Source organism: Mirounga leonina, unplaced genomic scaffold, assembly GCF_011800145.1.
Source record: "Mirounga leonina isolate KUSES-001 unplaced genomic scaffold, KU_Mleo_1.0 Mir_170, whole genome shotgun sequence".
Taxonomy (NCBI): Eukaryota; Metazoa; Chordata; class Mammalia; order Carnivora; family Phocidae; genus Mirounga; species Mirounga leonina.
The window spans coordinates 29262994-29281794 of record NW_023270433.1 but is presented as its reverse complement, the minus strand read 5'-3'; the positions used below and the strand labels follow the sequence as shown (position 1 = coordinate 29281794).

Genomic DNA, 18801 nt, shown 5'->3' with positions numbered 1-18801 from the left:
AAGCAGCAACCTCTTCGACCTCAGCCGCAGCAACTTCTTCCTAGAAACATCGCCAAAGGCAAGGGAAGCAAGGGCAAAAATGAACTATTGGGACCTCATCAAGATAAAAAGCTTTTGCAAAGCAAAGGAAACAGTCAACAAAACCAAAAGACAACCGACAGAATGGGAGAAGATATTTGCAAATGACATATCAGATAAAGGGCTGGTATCCAAAATCTATAAAGAACTCATCAAACTCAACACCCAAAGAACAGAGAAGCCAATCAAGAAATGGGCAGAAGACATGAACAGACATTTGTCCAAAGAAGACATCCAAATGGCCAACAGACACATGAAAAAGTGCTCAATATCGCTCGGCATCAGGGAAATCCAAATCAAAACCTCAATGAGATACCACCTCACACCAGTCAGAATGGCTAAAATTAACAAGTCAGGAAACGACAGATGTTGGCGGGGATGCGGAGAAAGGGGAACCCTCCTACACTGTTGGTGGGAATGCAAGCTGGTGCAGCCACTCTGGAAAACAGTATGGAGGTTCCTCAAAAAGTTGAAAATAGAGCTACCATATGATCCAGCAATTGCACTACTGGGTATTTACCCCAAAGATACAAAAGTAGGGATCCGAAAGGGTACGTGCTCCCCGATGTTTATAGCAGCAATGTCCACAATAGCCAAACTGTGGAAAGAGCCAAGATGTCCATCGACAGATGAATGGATAAAGAAGATGTGGTATATATATACAATGGAATATTATGCAGCCATCAAAAGGAATGAAATCTTGCCATTTGCAAAGATCTGGATGGAACTGGAGGGTATTATATTGAGCGAAATAAGTCAAACAGAGAAAGACATGTATCATATGATCTCACTGATATGAGGAATTCTTAATCACAGGAAACAAACTGAAGGTTGCTGGAGTGGGGGGTGGGGTGGGAGGGATGGGGTGACTGGGTGATAGACACTGGAGAGGGTATGTGCTCTGGTAAACGCTGTGAATTGTGCAAGACTGTTGAATCACAGATCTGTACCTCTGAAACAAATAATGCAATATATGTTAAGAAAAAACAAAAAAGAAGAAGATAGCAGGAGGGGAAGAATGAAGGGGGGGGAAATCGGAGGGGTAGACAAACCATGAGAGACGATGGACTCTGAAAAACAAACTGAGGGTTCTAGAGGGAAGGGGGGTGGGAGGATGGGTTAGCTTGGTGATGGGTATTGAGGAGGGCACGTTCTGCATGGAGCACTGGGTGTTATGCACAAACAATGAATCATGGAACACTACATCTAAAACTAATGATGTAATGTATGGGGATAATATAAGAATAAAAAAATTAAAAAAAAAAAAAGAAATGGCCAAATTGATTTATGAACTTCTGTACCAAGCTACCCTCCCAATAGCAGGGTATGCTGGTGTTGGTCTCAATGTACTTCAACCAAGACTGAGAACTATCAGTAAAAGTTTCCTAATATGACAGCTAAAAATACCATCTCATTACTGTTTCAATTAGCATTTCTTTGATTTCAAGTAAGATTTAACTTTTTTTGTATTTGTTGGTCAATTTTATTTCTTTTTTGAATTGCTATTAATATTCCCTATTTATTATCTCATTTTGACATTACTTAATGTATACCGTGCTCTCTTCCTGAAAAGATTTAAGGCAGCAGCTTAAAGGTCACACAAAATACAAGACAGCATACATTAAAATAGGATGAAGCAGAAAAAAAAAAACCCAAATGAAGCCAGGAACGATGTTTTTTAAAAGGCATACTGCAATGAAAATAAATCTGCTGTTAGTGGGCAAGAAATTTGCCTCCAAGCTCTCTAGAAGTTAGCTCAGAAGGAGAATCTTGCCATTTGCCCAGTTCACAGTGATGAGAAAGAGAGAACTGTTCAAGATACATATAATTAATATTGGTATTAAAATCTGACAAGACTTTTCACTTTCTTTCTTTTTTTTTTTTAAAGATTTTATTTTATTATTTATTTGAGACAGAGAGAATGAGAGAGAGAGAGCACATGAGAGAGGGGAGGGTCAGAGGGAGAAGCAGGCTCCCTGCCTAGCAGGGAGCCCGATGCAGGACTCGATCCAGGGACTCCAGGATCATGACCCGAGCCGAAGGCAGTCGCTTAACCAACTGAGCCACCCAGGCGCCCCAAGACTTTTCACTTTCTTATATTGTATCCCCTAGTTGTCAGACACAATGTAAGTTGCTTTACTTGGATTATTTTAACTTCCATAATCACTCGGTGGGAGCGGGTAATATATTAATGTCGTTTACAACAGTGCCTGTCTTATGGGAGTAGTCAATGAGTATTAGATATTCTGTTATTATTACTAATATTAAGTATCTCAATATCTAGAAGAATAAATCCCTTGAATCTTCTTTTTTAAGATTAAATTTAATATATATATTTTTAGAAGATTCAGCAACAATCACCCAAGTCAACAAAAAAGTCCTTTGGTATTTTCTTTGGAATTGTTTCACACCTATTAACTAACCAAGGGCAAATTTACCATCTTTAAAAATTCAGTCTTCCAATTCAGTAATATGGCAGTTTGCTTATTTGTTTATAATTGATTAAAACAGTCTTACTGAGCCAAAATTCACATACCAGACAATTCACCCATTTAAAGTATATAACTCAATAGTTTTTAGTATGTGTAAGATACACAGCACCATCAACACACTCAATTTTCTACCCAAACCATTTTGATTTGTACATTAGAAAGTGTTTTAATGGGGGCACCTGGGTGGCTCAGTCGTTAAGTGTCTGCCTTCGGCTCAGGTCATGATCCCAGGGTCCTGGGATCGAGCCCCGCATTGGGCTCCCTGCTCGGCGGGGAGCCTGCTTCTCTCTCTCCCAATCCCCCTGCTTGTGTTCCCTCTCTCACTGTGTCTCTCTGTCAAATAAATAAATAAAATCTTTAAAAAAAAAGAAAGTGTTTTAATGCAATTCTCATGGAGAACACTTCCCTGATCTATTAGAGGTTTTGCTGCCAGAGAGAATGGGATGCGCCTCCTATTAAGTTTTCTAGCTGGAAGTACATGGAGCCCTTGGGAATGGTGGCTCTTCTCAGACTATAGCATTTCTCGATTTTTTTCTTCTTTTGAGAAATTTTCTCTCTAGAATGTCTGTCCTTTACCTTATTACTTTCCCTACTCTTGTCCCCCTTTCTCCGGCTTTCCAGTCTCTTGTAGCTCATGATGGAGTGGCCACAACTGCAGTTCTCTCCCTCTGGTCTTGGGGCTTCTGCACAGGCTCTTTTCTTAACACCTCCTGAGACTCCTTTTTAGCTCATTTACATTCTTCAGATCTCAGCCGGGCTGGGGGCCTTCTCTGATTCTCCAGTGGATCGGGTCTCCTGTGAGACTCTCAGATTCTGGTGTATTTTCCTCTACAGGAACTTACCATGGTTTAAATCATTAGCTGATCTATGTGCTCCCTTGATGAGTGTCTTTCTTTCCCACTAAACTCTATGTTACAAGGGCAGTGTCAGTTTTCTCACTGCTAAACTCTCAGCCACCGAGCATGGTGCCCAGAACAGAAGCTACTGTTACTGGATGAATTAACCTCACCTCCAACTCCATGTTCAGTCTCATCTGCCTTGGAGTTCTGGCACCCCTCCTTTGTTGAAGGCCAGCCTTTACTGCATGAATTCATATATTTTATTGGGCAGCCAGATGCTGTTATATGAAGATCAATAAAGGTGGTTTTTATTATTTGGGGAAATGCTTATCATTTCCTACTAGAGCTATGAGAGTGTCCTTTACTTCAGGATTTCTGGTTAAAGTTTGCTCTTGCCTTCACAGCGGTCTATTTAATTTTTAATATTTACTTGAATGTTCACCAGGATTGTTTTTCTAAAGCAGCACCATCATTTGCCTGTACAAAAATGACCCTAACCTCATATTCCCTCTAAGGAGCTGATTTTTTTTGGTATTAGACACACAGAGCTAAAGGGGCACTTTATGTGAGAAGCTAGAAAATAACTAGAAGTTCCATTAAAATCAGCAAGTAGCTCATTTCGAATGCTCATGTATCCTTTCAGCTGGGCCAATTCAACTCAATGAGAAGAGGTGGGGCTTTATTTCTTAGTGTACTTTGTGCTTTATGAAGGGATTTTCTCATCTTGTCTTATATCTCTGCAGATCGAATGTCAGTGGCTGGGAGGTTCTAAGAATGCCCAGGTCTACACCTTAGATCACACACCTAGATGAAGACTTTGCTGGATAAAAATAATACTGCGGTTTCTATCCACCTGTCAATCATCCCCAAATGCTAAGAGGAAATGGCTTTGGATGATGAGGCAATGAGTGCTTGCTTCCATTTGTCTACTTTACCCTATGTTCTGCATTGCCTATAATGAATAGTGCTAGTTTTATGTCGGAGAAATACCCAGATAAGCTCTATTAAATATATCACTCATAAATTCTTGCTTTCATGGTCTCATGCTTCAGGAGCCCACCCACTTTGAAGCATGGAGCTTACTTCCCAGAAGAGGTGGTGGGAGACTGGGAGAAGCTACATATATTACTGTTAGTGTAAAATAAATTATTCTGGCAAAAATAGTTAAGTGAGGATAGAACCATCCTCTTGAATTTCATTTGCACCGCGGTCCAGGCCGTCTTCCTTGGGGTTAGCTACAGGAGCAGCCAGCAACAAGATGATTTCTTCCGTCTGACCCCCGTCAGTAAAAGAAAGAAGTATTCCAACCTGCCTTGGCTCCTGCAATAGGTCATAAACTGGTCTGCCCTGCACAGTATTTTGCTTTTAATTTTATTTGATTCAAAGTGGTTGGTTGAAGCCAGTGAATCTCAACTCTGAAATGGTGATAAAATACTCATGCTCTTAAGTTTTATTAATTGTGATAAATGTATAGCCAGCATGCTAAACTATTATGATCGAGAAGAAATATGGTGCTATTACATTCACTCTAAGTTATCTGATATCATGGTTACAAATACTTATGTGGCCAAGACTCAATTTACTGATGGGTTGTATATAAATACAGATCACAAATCTCACTTTTCAAGTCGATAGGTTTTCATCCAAACACATTTTCCCATAGGAATATTTTATAGGTGATGTTTGGATTCCAAGACTGATATTAAAAAAAAAAAAAAAAGCTGTAGCTCAAATTTTTGGCTAGAAATATAAACCATTTCCCAGAAAACCCCACTATTATTACAATTTAAAATATTATATGCAACAGAAAAGTAGTTTTAAGGAAAGAGGAGATGAAACTTGGGGAGTCCCTTTCTCAGATCTGGGGGCTTAGAAGGCCTCTAAGAGCTGAAGACATCATTCCTAGGAGCATGTTTCTTCAAAAGGTGCTTCTAGAAAAGTCTGAGAGGTGTGATTCTCAAAGTTTTCAGGCACACAATCAAAACAGGGAAGCACCAGGAGATTATTCCGAGGTAACTAAAGAAGAGTTAGAGAAGGCATTAATGTGGAGGCACAGGGAAATTTGCCTGAGGTGAATTAAGTGAGCTATGAGGGCTGGAACTGGGATGAGAATGGCAGCATGGTATCCTGGGGGCAGTCCTAATATCTAGCAAGTGAGGAGCATGAAAGGAGATGAAAAGAAATTAGACAGATCGTGAGTTCGGGGTAGAAGAATCTTCAGAGTGTGACCAATATGCCATCATGTCACCTTTCATTCAGATTGAGGGGATTTTTACCTTACAGCAGACAAACAAATGTCCCAAGAAAACTACAGAGATCTGTGACTTCTACATAAATGATACGTTTTCACTTACTTGAACTAAAATGCTGTCAAGAGAATTTGAATGGAGTTTGGAAAAATACTAGGAAAAAGCAAACCATATAGGCCCAGCTTCATCAGACATAAAACACACACACACACACACAGGCACACACAGGCACACGCACGCACTAACAATTCTCAGTTTGAACTGGGCCCTGATCGGCCTTTGTCCTCTGATAACTGCTGACAAGAAGCTAGGCACGGCAGATAGGATAATATCAATCTTCACCTCAAAAAAGTAAAAATCCAAGCTCTAGAGAGAGGGGCACTCAAGGGTCTGTGTGACTTTGTTACAGGGCACCTTTATCTCCTTAATTCTCCATCTCGTCTCTCCACAAATCCTGTTCTCCAACACCATGAGACTTCTTCATGTCTGCTGCTTTCTTTCAAACAGCAATTTTTCTCCCTACCACCTTCTCCCTTGGGGATCTCATACTCTCCGAGAGCTTCAATACACAAGATCACCTCTCTGGCCAGGACTCCCACGCTTCACTCATTCCTGAACTCTGGCTTCCAAATGCCTGCTGGATCTCTCCTGGATGACCAAAACAGATTTTAAAATGCCACATGTGAAACTGAACCGATCACGTATTTTCTTTTTTTTTTTTTTTTAAAGATTTTTATTTATTTATTTGACAGAGATAGAGAGCACAAGTAGGCAGAGAGGCAGGCAGAGGGAGAGGGAGAAGCAGACTCTCCACTGAGCAGGGAGCCCGACGCGGGGCTCGATCCCAGGACCCTGGGATCATGACCTGAGCCGAAGGCAGACGCTTAACCGACTGAGCCACCCAGGTGCCCCTGATCACGTATTTTCTAGTGAAAATAAACTCCCTTCTCCGCTCACTTGAATGGTACCAGCATCTCAGACACTGAGGCCTGTGACTTGGAAGGTGACTCTTTGTTGCCTCTCACACTCAGCTCATCGCCAAGTCACCACCTGATTTCTTGCATCTGTCTTCTTTCTGTCAATGACTAGAGCTACAACTTCTGTTCACGGTCTTTCTCTTCTAATCTGGTTTATGTGCTGCTACCACAGCAACCATCCTAAATGGGTATCTTCCACTTTGCCATTCCATTGTTCAAGAATGTCAGTGCATCTCTACTGTCAGATGAAGTTCACTAGTCTTAGCTTGATGTCAAAGATCTTCTGTTATGTCAACTAAACTTAATTTTTTTTCTTTATTCTTACTTATTTTTATTAAGCACCAGCTTAATACTGCAGACAATTTCAAATCACCCATTTTTCCCTCCCTCACCCAAATTCTTGATAAAGAGCTCTTCAAGTGAAGACATGCTCTCTTCTCTCTTCTGTATAAAACTTTATCAAATAAATGCAAATAACTGTGTACATCTTGCTGTAAAATGCTGCCCACGGCTGTGGAAAGTGTCTGCTCAGGTTCCTTTCACTGTCCAGGTCCTGAAAGACTCTTGTTCATGAACTGCCTCTTCACAAAGCAAGTCCACCACTTGCTAGGTTTATCATTCTGAGGGTCAAAAACTTTCTCACAAAGTCTCAGTCCAGTCTCTTGTCTCAGCTGCTGTAAGTAGGCCCTCATCACCTCATCTTCCTGTTTGTTTGCAGGTTTGGCATAAATTGCATTAAGTGGAAAACCAGGCTCTCCAGGAATGGGAAAATTAGTGATTCCCAGCGTATACATTTCTTTTTCACCTTGGCTTTTGGAATTGCACTTCTGGAGTTTCTTTAGACACTCAGAAATGTAGAGAGTTATATATATCAAGGTTCTATCAGCTTCATTCTTAATCTCATAGTTTTTGAAGAAGACATTGGCCTTAAAATAATAGATGGCTTCATCCACAATATCTGTATCTTTTGTCTCTCTAGGGGCAGGTCCTTTGAACTGACTTCTGATAGGCAACAGTGCCATGTTTCCAATGAGTTTGGTGTCAGGGTCCATGAGAGAAGAGTGGTAAGCCGGCATCTTGGCGGTGCTGGTGTTTCAAGATAGACGAGGAGATTGGGGTTCAAGCGCGGTGCTTCCGGTCCGGGGGCCCGGGCGGGGTAGGCGGAAGTTAGGCGGAAGGGTAAACTTAATTTTTAGACATGGATCCCACCTCCCTCCTTTCATGGAATATATGCTATGGCTAAACCGAACTCCTCAAGATATCCTAACTGTGCCTTCCACTTTCCACTGCAAAGCAGCTCACTCTGTCCCTTTGCTTGGAATGACCATTCCCCCCTTGACACATGTGTCCAGTTTCCAAGTGTTCTTCAAGAATAAGCACACATTTTTATCTTGTTAATTAAGCCTTCCCTTGATGTACTAACTGGAAGGAGACTGCCCTGTCCTTGAACTTTGACACTATTTCCTGTTTCTAAACTTCAGCATGTTTACAAGTTTCTAAGTTGTTTTCTCCTCTGCCGGATTTATTTACCTCTGAATTTCTCTACGTCACTTAGTGTAAGAAAAAAGATACAGTCTCCTAAAGAGTTTAGCATTGGTAGGACCGAAAAGCACTCCTGTAAGTAACTGCAATACACTTAAGGATGAATGCTGAGTGACTGAAAGGGTAGGAAAATTATTTTAATCATCTCTCTCTGTGGGAGGGTGAAGACACTGTCATTTGCATAATACCACATATCTGGAAGAAAATGGAACACTTCTGTCACCAACAGTATTCGTCCGAAGTCCAGATGTCAAGTATTGCTTAGTCAAATGATCTGGGTATCTTTATATGATAAAAACCCGTAAGTGAGAGACTTTACCATAGAAACAACACAGGAGGAGAAATATACATTTTGAGGGGGAACCTTAGTGGAAATTAGTTTATTATCTCAAATTGAAAGTACTTTATTTTTTAAAATTTTAAAAAGATTTTATTTATTTATTTATTTGAGAGAGAGACAGCAAAGTGAGCACAAGCAGGGGGTAGTGGCAGAGGGAGAGGGAGAAGCAGGCTTCTCCTCCCCTGCTGAGCTGGGAGCCCAACGTGGGGCTCGATCCCAGGACCCTGGGATCATGACCTGAGCTGAAGGCAGACGCTTAACCGACTGGGCCATCCAGGCACCCCTACAAATGAATTTTGGAATAACTTCTGTCAAAAAAAATTCTTTTCAGATTTTGACCAGAACTGAACTAATGCTACAACTTAACTCCTCTTCCCAGTCAGCCTTCTGCTCCAACTCCTTAGGCAAACATTTTTTGAGCTCCAGTTTGTGAGTTAGTCTTTATTTTTTAAAGATTTTATTTATTTATTTGACAGAGAGAGAGAGAGAGAGCACAAGTAGGAAAAGAGGCAGGCAGAGGGAAAGGGAGAAGCAAGCTCCCAGCTGAGCAGGGAGCCCGATGCAGGGCTCAATCCCAGGACCCTGAGATCATGACCTGAGCTGAAGGCAGACTCTTAACTGACTGAGCCACCCAGGTGCCCCCCACCTCAAGTTTCTAATTTAAGCATTACATTAGCAAGATTCATGTAAAAATCTGGGTAAGCCTCTAACAAGACAGTGAAACTTTGGGAGATCTACAGGCCAACTCGGACAAAGAATAAACAGCAGCTGCTAATACCACTGCAGATGCATCACAAAAATCTCTCCTTAGGGTGACATCTATTTATGCTACAGACTTATTGGTATTCACTGGATTCCAGCTCATAACCTGAAGCCCTGAGTGTTCATTAGAAGACAATGCAATCCTTGCCTAATCAGTAAGCCACTGTTTGTTGAACCTTTTCATGAGGTTCATGTCACTTACCAGGAGGTTTGCAGTTATGGGCCAAGTTTCTCATGTTCATTTGTTTGCAGAACAGACCTTATATCTTAATCCAAACCATTTACGAGAAGTCTCTAAAGCTGCAGGCAGTCCTCTGGGCCACTTCATCGTTTTATAAAGATAGTTGCAAATGTCCTATATGTTGATGCTCTATGAAATTAATTTTAAATGTTCAATAGAAATTTATAGTAAAGTTTTAATACCTTGAGACTTGGTGTGAAAAGGGGTATTTGAAAAGACATGATGAGTGTTTCCCAATTTGAAATGCTCAGCTGAGCTCAGGTTGCTTTAAACACAGCGTGTCCCAGGCATGCCCAGTGAATTGCAACTTACTCTAATCTCTCCTAGATGGGTCGTATGCATTGGGACATGCTTCTGCTCTGGATCTGAATTCTGTTTCCCGTCAGGACTGTAGTATGCCCTTGGGCCTTCTTCCAATTTCCTTGAGCTTCAACCACCACCTCCTTACTACTCCCCCTAGGTTGGACTAGTCACTGAAAGGGGTCCTGTTTTAATCCAGACAGAACACAGGTATGGCTCTCCTTACTTGAGTGTCACCACCGCTTTACCTGTATACCTGAACTCCATCCAACTCCTCCCTTCTCCCCTTAGGGTCAGATGCCCAGGATATCAAAGGCAGACTAGAATAGATATCCTTTCTTTGAATGACCTTGGACATTATAATGTGACTGCTGGCGCCATACCATCCAGCCAAGGTGGCCAGCTGTATGGCTTTCCTTACTGTATAAAGACACCCAGTTTTTAGCTAATCTTGCCATCTTAGTTTGTTCAGTACTCCTTGTTCTATACCCATTGAGTTCTCTAGCATCTGACTTCGGGTGTTTATGATAAAATGTTAGTTTTTTCCATTTTACTATTTTTTTTTGAAGATTTTATTTATTTATTTGACAGAAAAACATAGCAAGAGAGGGAACACAAGCAGGGGGAGTGGGAGAGGGAGAAGAAGGCCCCCCGCTGAGCAGGGAGCCCAACATGGGGCTCGATCCCAGGACCCTGAGATCATGACCTGAGCCGAAGGTAGTCGCTTAACTGACTGAGCCACCCAGGCATCCATTTTACTATTTTTTAATGGCAAAAAAAGAAAAAGAAAAAAAAAGATTCCTTGCAATTTAAATGTGGATCCTACTATTTATTTCCATTAATTCCCAAGAGAAGTAATTAATCAGTTTTTGAAGTCTGCTTTGGGTGAAAATACTTTGTGAGTCTATTCCTTGATGGTCATTCTGTCAGATGCATAAATAACACACAAAAAACTTACTAATAGATATTCCCAGCAGAAAGACCTTCTCTAGAACAAACACCCCCTTAAAACCCCTCACTCTTTTTGTTTCATTCAATAAAACAACAAAATATTTAATTTAGCTCTTGGTCTCTAGAGATGGCTGAGAGAATATTCTGTTAGATGAAAGAACATCGACATACTACAGCATAAGACATAATATATGGAGTTAAAACGGACAAGAGTAAAAAGAAGCATTACCTTAGGATCATGTATTCCAGAAAGCTCTTCATAGATCTTCTCACCTACCATGACAGCAGCCAAGTTTGCCGTGTATGTAGAAAGGCAAAACATACAGAAAATGGCCCAAAGGTTCATTAGAAACCTGCCAGTCCAGCATTTTGGGGGTTTGATGGCTGCTGTTCTACCAAACAAGAGGGCATAACATACATTCAAGGCTGAAGAAAAGGAGAAGACTTTACTTCTATTCCGTCCCTTGGGAGTCATACCAAAGGGGCTCTTCCATTCATACAGAGTGAGGAAGATGGCAGTGATGTGCAGAGCCACAAAAATCCCCAGCCACATTGTCCAATGGAGTGGCCACATGAAGGCTCCAATGGGAGCTGCTGTGTCTCGGGTCCTCACTAAGATGCCCAAGCTGGTGGAAAAGAAAGGACTGGTGAAATCTATCACCTGGCTTCGTGCAGTATTGATGCTGAAGGAGGTGACTGCCAGGTGGGCTGACCCACTCAGGAGATCACCCACCAGCCCAGTCCAGTGCCCATTTTTCCAGGCTCCATACTTGCCATCCCCAACAATATAGAGGTCAAAGTCAAAGTTCATGTCTTCCGCTAGCTTTTCCAGCAGATCAATGCAATATCCATAGCAGCACTTCTTGAATTTGATGGGCACTGTATCATTACTGCTATGAAGGCTGTTAAAAAGGCTGTCCAACATGGAGGAGTCATTAGTCATGGGGTTTAGACAGAGTTGGCCAGCAGGGCAAAAGCCTTCATCATCTACCTCCCGTGTGAAGACAAATGGATGCTCGATCAGGGTAACCACTCTCAAGTGTAGCTTACTCGGGTATTGGAAGTGGGTTTTGTGCCTCTGGGTCTGCTCTGGCCATATTCCATAGTCCATGACAATCTTGCCGCCTTGCCATCTGCCCAAACGGGTCCACATTGGCTTTCCCATGGGGTCATGTTGCAGATTCCAGATGAAAAAGTTGTTCTCTGAGCTGATGATAGTGGAACCTTTTACTTTGATGGAACCACTGAGGCCTCTGAAAGTGGTGTTGGCTAGAAACCTGGCAAAGAGGAGCAAAGGCAAAAAGTAAGGAAAAGAGGTGAGGCCAAAGACAGGAAGGAGTGCTCATCTCTGCCTTAATAAAAAGAAACTCTAATTTTTTTTAAAGGCACTGCCTATAATTTCCTCAGGAATTAATAAGCCAGACTCTTCCTAAGAGAAGAGTCTTATTTCATTGAGCAAATGAGATCTTACCCTTAGGTCTAACATCTAGGCTAGGTGCGTGACTCTTGGTCTTACTCCAAATCTCTTTATTCCTAGTTAAGGGATGTGTTAATTGTTTCCTGTTGTAAACTGTGAATTATATATCCTCACAACTTTCCAAGCTATGGAGGTTCTCAGCATCTTTAACATGTTTCATTTCTACTGTTCACTCTATTCAATTGCAATGAAATCAGCTCAATAAATACCGTTTTTGGTGCAAGCTTTAGTAAGTATGCCTATCCTTTTATAATTGCTTTAAAACTGCATTCATAATTCCAGAAAATAGCCTAATCTTACTTTCAATGTTTCTCTTTTCACAGTGGAAACAATCAACACATCTATCCCCATAAGGCCAGTCAAAGTGGCCTCCTGGATATCATCCACGGAACAAAGAAAAAGATGAGAAATAGACTTGCAGATCTCAGGATAACCTCAGGCTACCCTCCCTCTAAGTCATTAGAGAAAAACAATTGGCTCTGGCTCTGGAGAGAGTTTCTCTGCCCAAGTCAAAGAAAGGAAAATTACCAACTGAATGATATACTGATTCCTAACCTAGGGAACCTGGCACTCTCAAATATATGTTCTGATATGGGCAAGGCAGGAAAATGCTTGGTCAGTGTCTGGGAAGATAAGGCAATACGAAGTAATATATAAACTTGTGGTACTTTCTTACTCTTAATTATGGCCTGTGCCCAAAGAAAAGCCTAGACTTTGACATCAGACACACCTCTGTTTGGATTTTGGTCCAGCCACCTTCTAGCATTATCCTTGGTTTTGTCTTCAGCAAAATGGGGGAAAATGATACTGCCTCCGTTACAATGGCTGGAAATAATACATGGAAAGTATATACCCTACCATTTGACCTAGAACAGATGTTTCACATATGGTACCTATTATTCAATGTCATTCAAGTTTTTTCAATCAAGGCTGTCCCCAGGTCACTTTTCCCTAATCTCTAACAGAACTTCTCTAGTTGGAGACACCAAGTATTGCATTACGAGAAACTCATAGAGGGTACTCAAGACACATTTTAAATTAAAAGGAATTATAATGAAATGTGGAACGTAACATAGAAGTTTTTTTGAGGAATCAGGTGATACAAGTCTAGACTCTCAGCAAAACACATTCATCCATTGCCTGCCACCAACATTACTCAGTAATTTATAAATGCAAAAACAAGTAGTAAGAAGTTATGCTGTCATAGAAAGGACCTAGAAAAATCAAATTGTGTGAAGAATGTACTAATTTTCATTAGAGATATAAATGTAAATCACATTTGAAGATGCTCCTATCACTAAATGTAATGAAACTGCTCATTTTGGTAGATTGCATGTAATGGTAATTATTCATGTTAGCATTCCCCAGTGGGACTCTCTACCACTTAAAATGAATTTTATTTTGCAACAAGTAACGAAGTCTCAGTTCTTAGATTTTAAAATAGTTTTATGCTTCTTTAGAGAAGTAGGGAACCAAATCATTAAAATATACAGATTAACCAATTGATAAATTACCTAGGTACTATAAAGGAAGATTGACTACAACTGTGTTTCTAATGAGCAATCTACAATTAGATGTGTTCTCTCTCTCTCACAGACACACACACACACACACACACAAACTGACATAGTCTAGGGAACAAAATGGTTTGTAGTAAACATTTCATTTGGTCAATTTGATGATCAGTAAAGTTGGAGTTGTAGAAAGAGAATCCCTTCACTATTTTAAGAATATTTGGAACTTACTTGTTATAGATTTCTAGCTGGATAGACCCTTGAAGGACTACCACTGAAAAAATATATACTCATCTCAGAAATCTTTCAGAGATTACGTAACTCCTTCATTCCAGTAAAACTTATTCATTATTGATGTTCAATAACATCCAAGATGGTGGTGACTGAAGGACAATGCTCAGTTGTCTCTGAGGCATCCATTTGTCACAGAAACGCAAATCTAAATGTCTTCAGTGTTCCCACACCAGAAAACCCAGTGCCTGTTTCACTATGCAACTGGCACCAAGAAATTGGGTCTCAGAGAATCCCCATTTATGACAGATGATTTCGGTCTATTTTATTTTCAGTTTTACAGAGAGGGTAAAGTAAAATAATCTCATTGATAGCTTTTAGTTATAGTCCCCTTCACTATATATTCTTTGTAACGTGATGACAATGCAAAAGCAAAGTTGAAATGCCCACTGATTAAATGGTTGAAATGTCACTTTTGCTCTAATCAGTTTCTACCATGGTCCTTTTTATTCTGCCTGGATTCTTCTTGGATGAACAAGAAAACGAAAAATCAGGAATAAATTTATTGACAGGAGAAACTGATGCAAATACCGTTCTTAACCTTAGAGTTACAGAGATGAAAGACACACTCATTGTTCTCAAGGACGTGAAAGTCTTCCGATGCCGAGAAAGAGAAGTAAAGAGGCAATTCGAGGGTCATGATAGAGGTAAATCTGGGTGCCACTGGGACAGAGACCAAGGGCTCCTGCACATTCTACTGCAGACATGACAGGGAAGCTGCTTAGAGAAGGTGCCAGAGTTGAGTGTGTACGAAAAAATAGCCGGGAAGAGAAGCTGGGGACTGATATTATCATGCCAGGGAGCTGTGTGTGCCAAAGCCAGAGCTGGAGCGGAGTCATACGTGGTGAGAAATAAGATGGGAGATAAAGATGGGAAATGAATTTCAAAAGGTCTGAGTTTATGATGAAGGTAATGGGGAGCCACGGAGGGGATTTTATCTGGGGAAGGACATGACCATCAGATTTGATTTTAAAAAGGTTTTTCCCCTGTTAGCTATATAGAAAATGGTTTGGAGGGAGGAGGGGGCTGAGCACACTTTCATATGTGAAGAATAATACTCCTTCCCTCCTTCTCTCTCTGCTTGTTTCATAAGGGGCTTAAGGTGGCAAGAGCTAAGGTAATAGCTGTGTAAGCGGAGAAATGATGGCGTCATCAGGAGAGATAGTCTTCAAAAAGAAAAGTAGTCATTTTAAGGCACCAAATGCAGAGGGCTGCATTTCGTCCACAAACCACACTAAGGATGTGTGAAACTCAGCTTGATGGAAGGTCACATAAATAAGTCCCGGAGTATTTAGCTGAATATCAGCTCAGTGTAAACCCATAGAGCAATGTGGGTATAAAAGAGGAGAAAAGTGATCTTAAATTCTTTTAATAGAAACTTAGAGCCTGGGTCACAGGGACCAATAATATCACCACACTCTGTGTTGATCGCACTACTGCTCTAGCCTAGAAATGAATTCTAAATAAACTTTCCAGCTTCAAGAATGTTATGAGGGAAGGTAAGGAAGTGGAAAATATAACAAGAGGTAGGAAGCACAAAAATCTGATTGCAGAGCAGGGTAGAAAAACAGGAGAAAATAATATAGGAAAAGCAGATCGCAACGAGACTGTAGAGGCTTTGCATGTCCATTTTATGAGATTGGATTTTATTTAATGGGAAAAGGGGAGCCATGAAGATTTCTGAGCAGAGTAATGATATAGGCAGAGGTCTGCATTAGTAATATTGATCTGGAAACAGGTACTCTGTGTACATAGGAGGGAAGAGATGGTGACCAGGAGACCACTTAGAAGAATATTACGGTAGCTTTGTCATGTGTGATAAGGGCTTGGATGTCTCTCTGAGTAAGAGCCTAGTTTAGCACCGTGCCTTTCCTGTCTAGTGTTTAACAAAGCAGTCAGGTATCTATGTTTTTTATCAGCATACCTCCCAAGATACCACTGTGCTCAAAAGAATGAAGCTCAGGGCGCCTGGGTGGCTCAGTTGGTTAAGCGACTGCCTTCGGCTCAGGTCATGATCCTGGAGTCCCGGGATCGAGTCCCACATCGGGCTCCCTGCTCAGCGAGGAGCCTGCTTCTCCCTCTGACCCTCCCCCTCTCATGTACTCTCTCTCATTCTCGCTCTCTCAAATAAATAAATAAAATCTTTAAAAAAATAAAAAATAAAAAAAAGAATGAAGCTCATTAGTGAATTTGCATTGAGGTAACTTATCACTTTAGGAAAAGCTCCCAATTATCTCGCTAATTAAGAATATGTGTCGATTTGTATAGGAGCCAAGATAAAATGTGTACTTTGCAAATTATATAAAAACTCTTTTTGAGACAGTTCACAGTATAAGCAAGATCGGTGTTTAATACATTTAAGATATATTTTAGAAACCACATTTGCACACAAAACTTGACATGCTAATTAAAGGATTTCCTTATTCATTAAAACAAATGAACAAAGATGTTAAAAAAACAACACGTCATCCATTCAATCATTGATTCATTCAACAGTACTGTGTGCCAGGCACTGTGCTAGGGGCTAGGGGCTATAGTAATGAACAAAACAGACACAAATCTACGCAGCTTATATTCAACTGAAGGAGACAGAATAAATGTCATAAATAGGTACTATGTATGGGATATTAGAGCTGCTAAGTGCAAAGGAGGAAAAATAAAGCAGAGTAAGGAGATAAGATGTGTCTGGGTTGGCAACAGTGGGGTGAAATTTTAAACTAGAGAGGCCAGCAAAGAAGGAGGTATTTTCGTAAAGAGCAGAAGAAAGGGAAGGAGCTAACCAGAAGGAGGAGATCTAGATAGAACATTCCCTATAGAGGGAGCACCGAGTCTGGCTTTCTTAAAGTGGGGTCGTGTCTATTGCTTGAGGAACACCTATAGGAGTGAGGGGCATAAGAGTTTAAGACAAAGTCAGAGACAATGTATAGGTAGTGGGAGTTGGGGAAATATCATGTTGTGGGTCATTGTAAGGACTTTGTTTCTTCTCTGCATGAGGTGGAAAGCCATCGGTGGATTTTGAGAGGAGAAGCAATATGACATGACTTACATTTCAACAGGATCACCACAGTGCTGTGTTGAGAATGAACTGAAGAAAAGAACAGCAGCAGAAAGACCAGTTAGGGGACTGTTTCCAACACCCAGACAAAAGGTGATGATGGTTTAGCCTGAGATGGTAGCGTGAAGGTCGGATCTTGATATACTTTGGAGCTGGGAATAATAGGATTTGCTGATGGCTCAGATATGGTTGCTAGGAAAAGGAGACACAAGGATGACACCAAAGTTTTTGCCCCGAGCAAGCGGAGGCATGGAATTGCCACCGAGGTAAAGAAAACTGTAGGAGAATCAGATTTGATGTGGGTGAGAACTACCAGTTCAGTTTGCTCAGCTTAAGTTAGAGGTAACTTCTAGAAATCCAACGGCAGATGTCAAGTAGGTAGTTGGAGATCACGTGGAGCTCAGGAATGAGGTGTGAACAGGAGCTACGAAACTGGAAGCCATCCCTCTAGACACAGTATTTAAGGAGACCAAATGAGATCACAAGATGAGTTAACTGTAGATGAGAAAACCCAGGAGTAAATCTGGGGCACTCGACCACTCGAAGGTGGTGCCGCTGAGGAAGAACTAGCAAAGGGACCTGAGAAGTTAACCAGAAGCTAAGAGAAGAGAAGACTGCGTTGGGTTCTAGAAGCCAAGTAAAAGAGATGTTTCAAGGAGGGGCAGTGATCAACTGTGTCAAATATTTCTATATTCCTTAATAAGAGAATGTTAACTGCAGTGTTTATCTTAATTTACCTAATTACATTATTCATGTACTATTTTTACTTTGTAAAAACTTGGTCTAAAATTTACTAAAGTTAAATAAAAATCTCCCACTACAAATAATGTTGCCATGCTCTAAACAGATTTTAAGATCTGTTGCCCCCTGATTTTTCTTCTTATTCAGCGTATAGTTTTGCTAGTATTATGTTTTTTATATTTTTTATAAATCTGTACCTTTTCTTGCTTATGAACTAATTCTGTAATAATCCCATTGTTTCCAAATTTTTGGTTTTGGTAGAAACCAAACCATTCCTTAAATACATCATCAACCTCCCGTGTCTTCTTCGGTGCCCAGGTGTTTATAGGTCAGATATTTATTTCTACTTTGATCTTTTTTCACTCAACTTACCTTTGTATATCTATTTCTCTCATTTGCTTTTTATTTCTTTTTAAATTGCCCTCTTATCTTTGTTTTGTTTTGTTTTGCTTTTCCCCTACCGTTGCCTTCCATTAATCTTATTTGTATACGGGCATATCTATTTTACTCTGTAAAGCCATAAAATGTATTCTCCCCTTTGGGAACTTTCTTTTGTATCATTAAAAGAATCCGTATCCTCATTCTCTTATATCTTGAAAAATGAGCTGAATTTCTTTTCCCATGATCATCTCATCGTATTTAATGTTCCCCCACCCCCCTGAGGAATGAGAGTTTTTTCATCCTCCATAAAGCTCTATAAAATTTTTTAGACTGTGAGAACTTAATTTTGAATTTTTGCCTTTGCTTCTATTATTGTTAGTGACATTCTCTTCAACTTCCCTCCCAGCAGCAGCACCACCTAATTCTGTCAGGTTGACTTGTTCCTATACAGTGAATCTAAGTATTTATTTCTTGGTCCCTTTTAATTTAGCTCTAGAGCTACTGACTATAGCAGAAGCTCAATGAAGCCCTTTTAGTATGAGACAAAGGAATATCCTTAAAGTTTCCCATT

At 40.6% G+C, this 18801-nt stretch overlaps 2 protein-coding genes across 2 annotated transcripts in view; both read right to left on the bottom strand.

Annotated features, from left to right (window-relative positions):
* The window catches only part of GRIN3A (glutamate ionotropic receptor NMDA type subunit 3A), a 152979-nt gene that overhangs the window by 81755 nt on the left and 52423 nt on the right, over positions 1-18801 (bottom strand). The window contains exon 3 of the mRNA XM_035016184.1: positions 11001-12048. Within this exon, the coding sequence (XP_034872075.1) occupies positions 11001-12048 (1048 nt within the window). The remainder of the gene's footprint in view (positions 1-11000; positions 12049-18801) is intronic.
* Positions 7027-7795, bottom strand: LOC118017874 (actin-related protein 2/3 complex subunit 3). Its single transcript, XM_035016186.1, has one exon. It carries the CDS (start codon positions 7709-7711, stop codon positions 7175-7177), a length of 537 nt encoding a protein of 178 aa, XP_034872077.1. The 5' UTR covers positions 7712-7795; the 3' UTR covers positions 7027-7174.

Bases quoted from the DNA above. Each gene is read 5' to 3' on its own strand.
- LOC118017874 (XM_035016186.1), bottom strand. From the start codon at position 7,711: ATGCCGGCTTACCACTCTTCTCTCATGGACCCTGACACCAAACTCATT.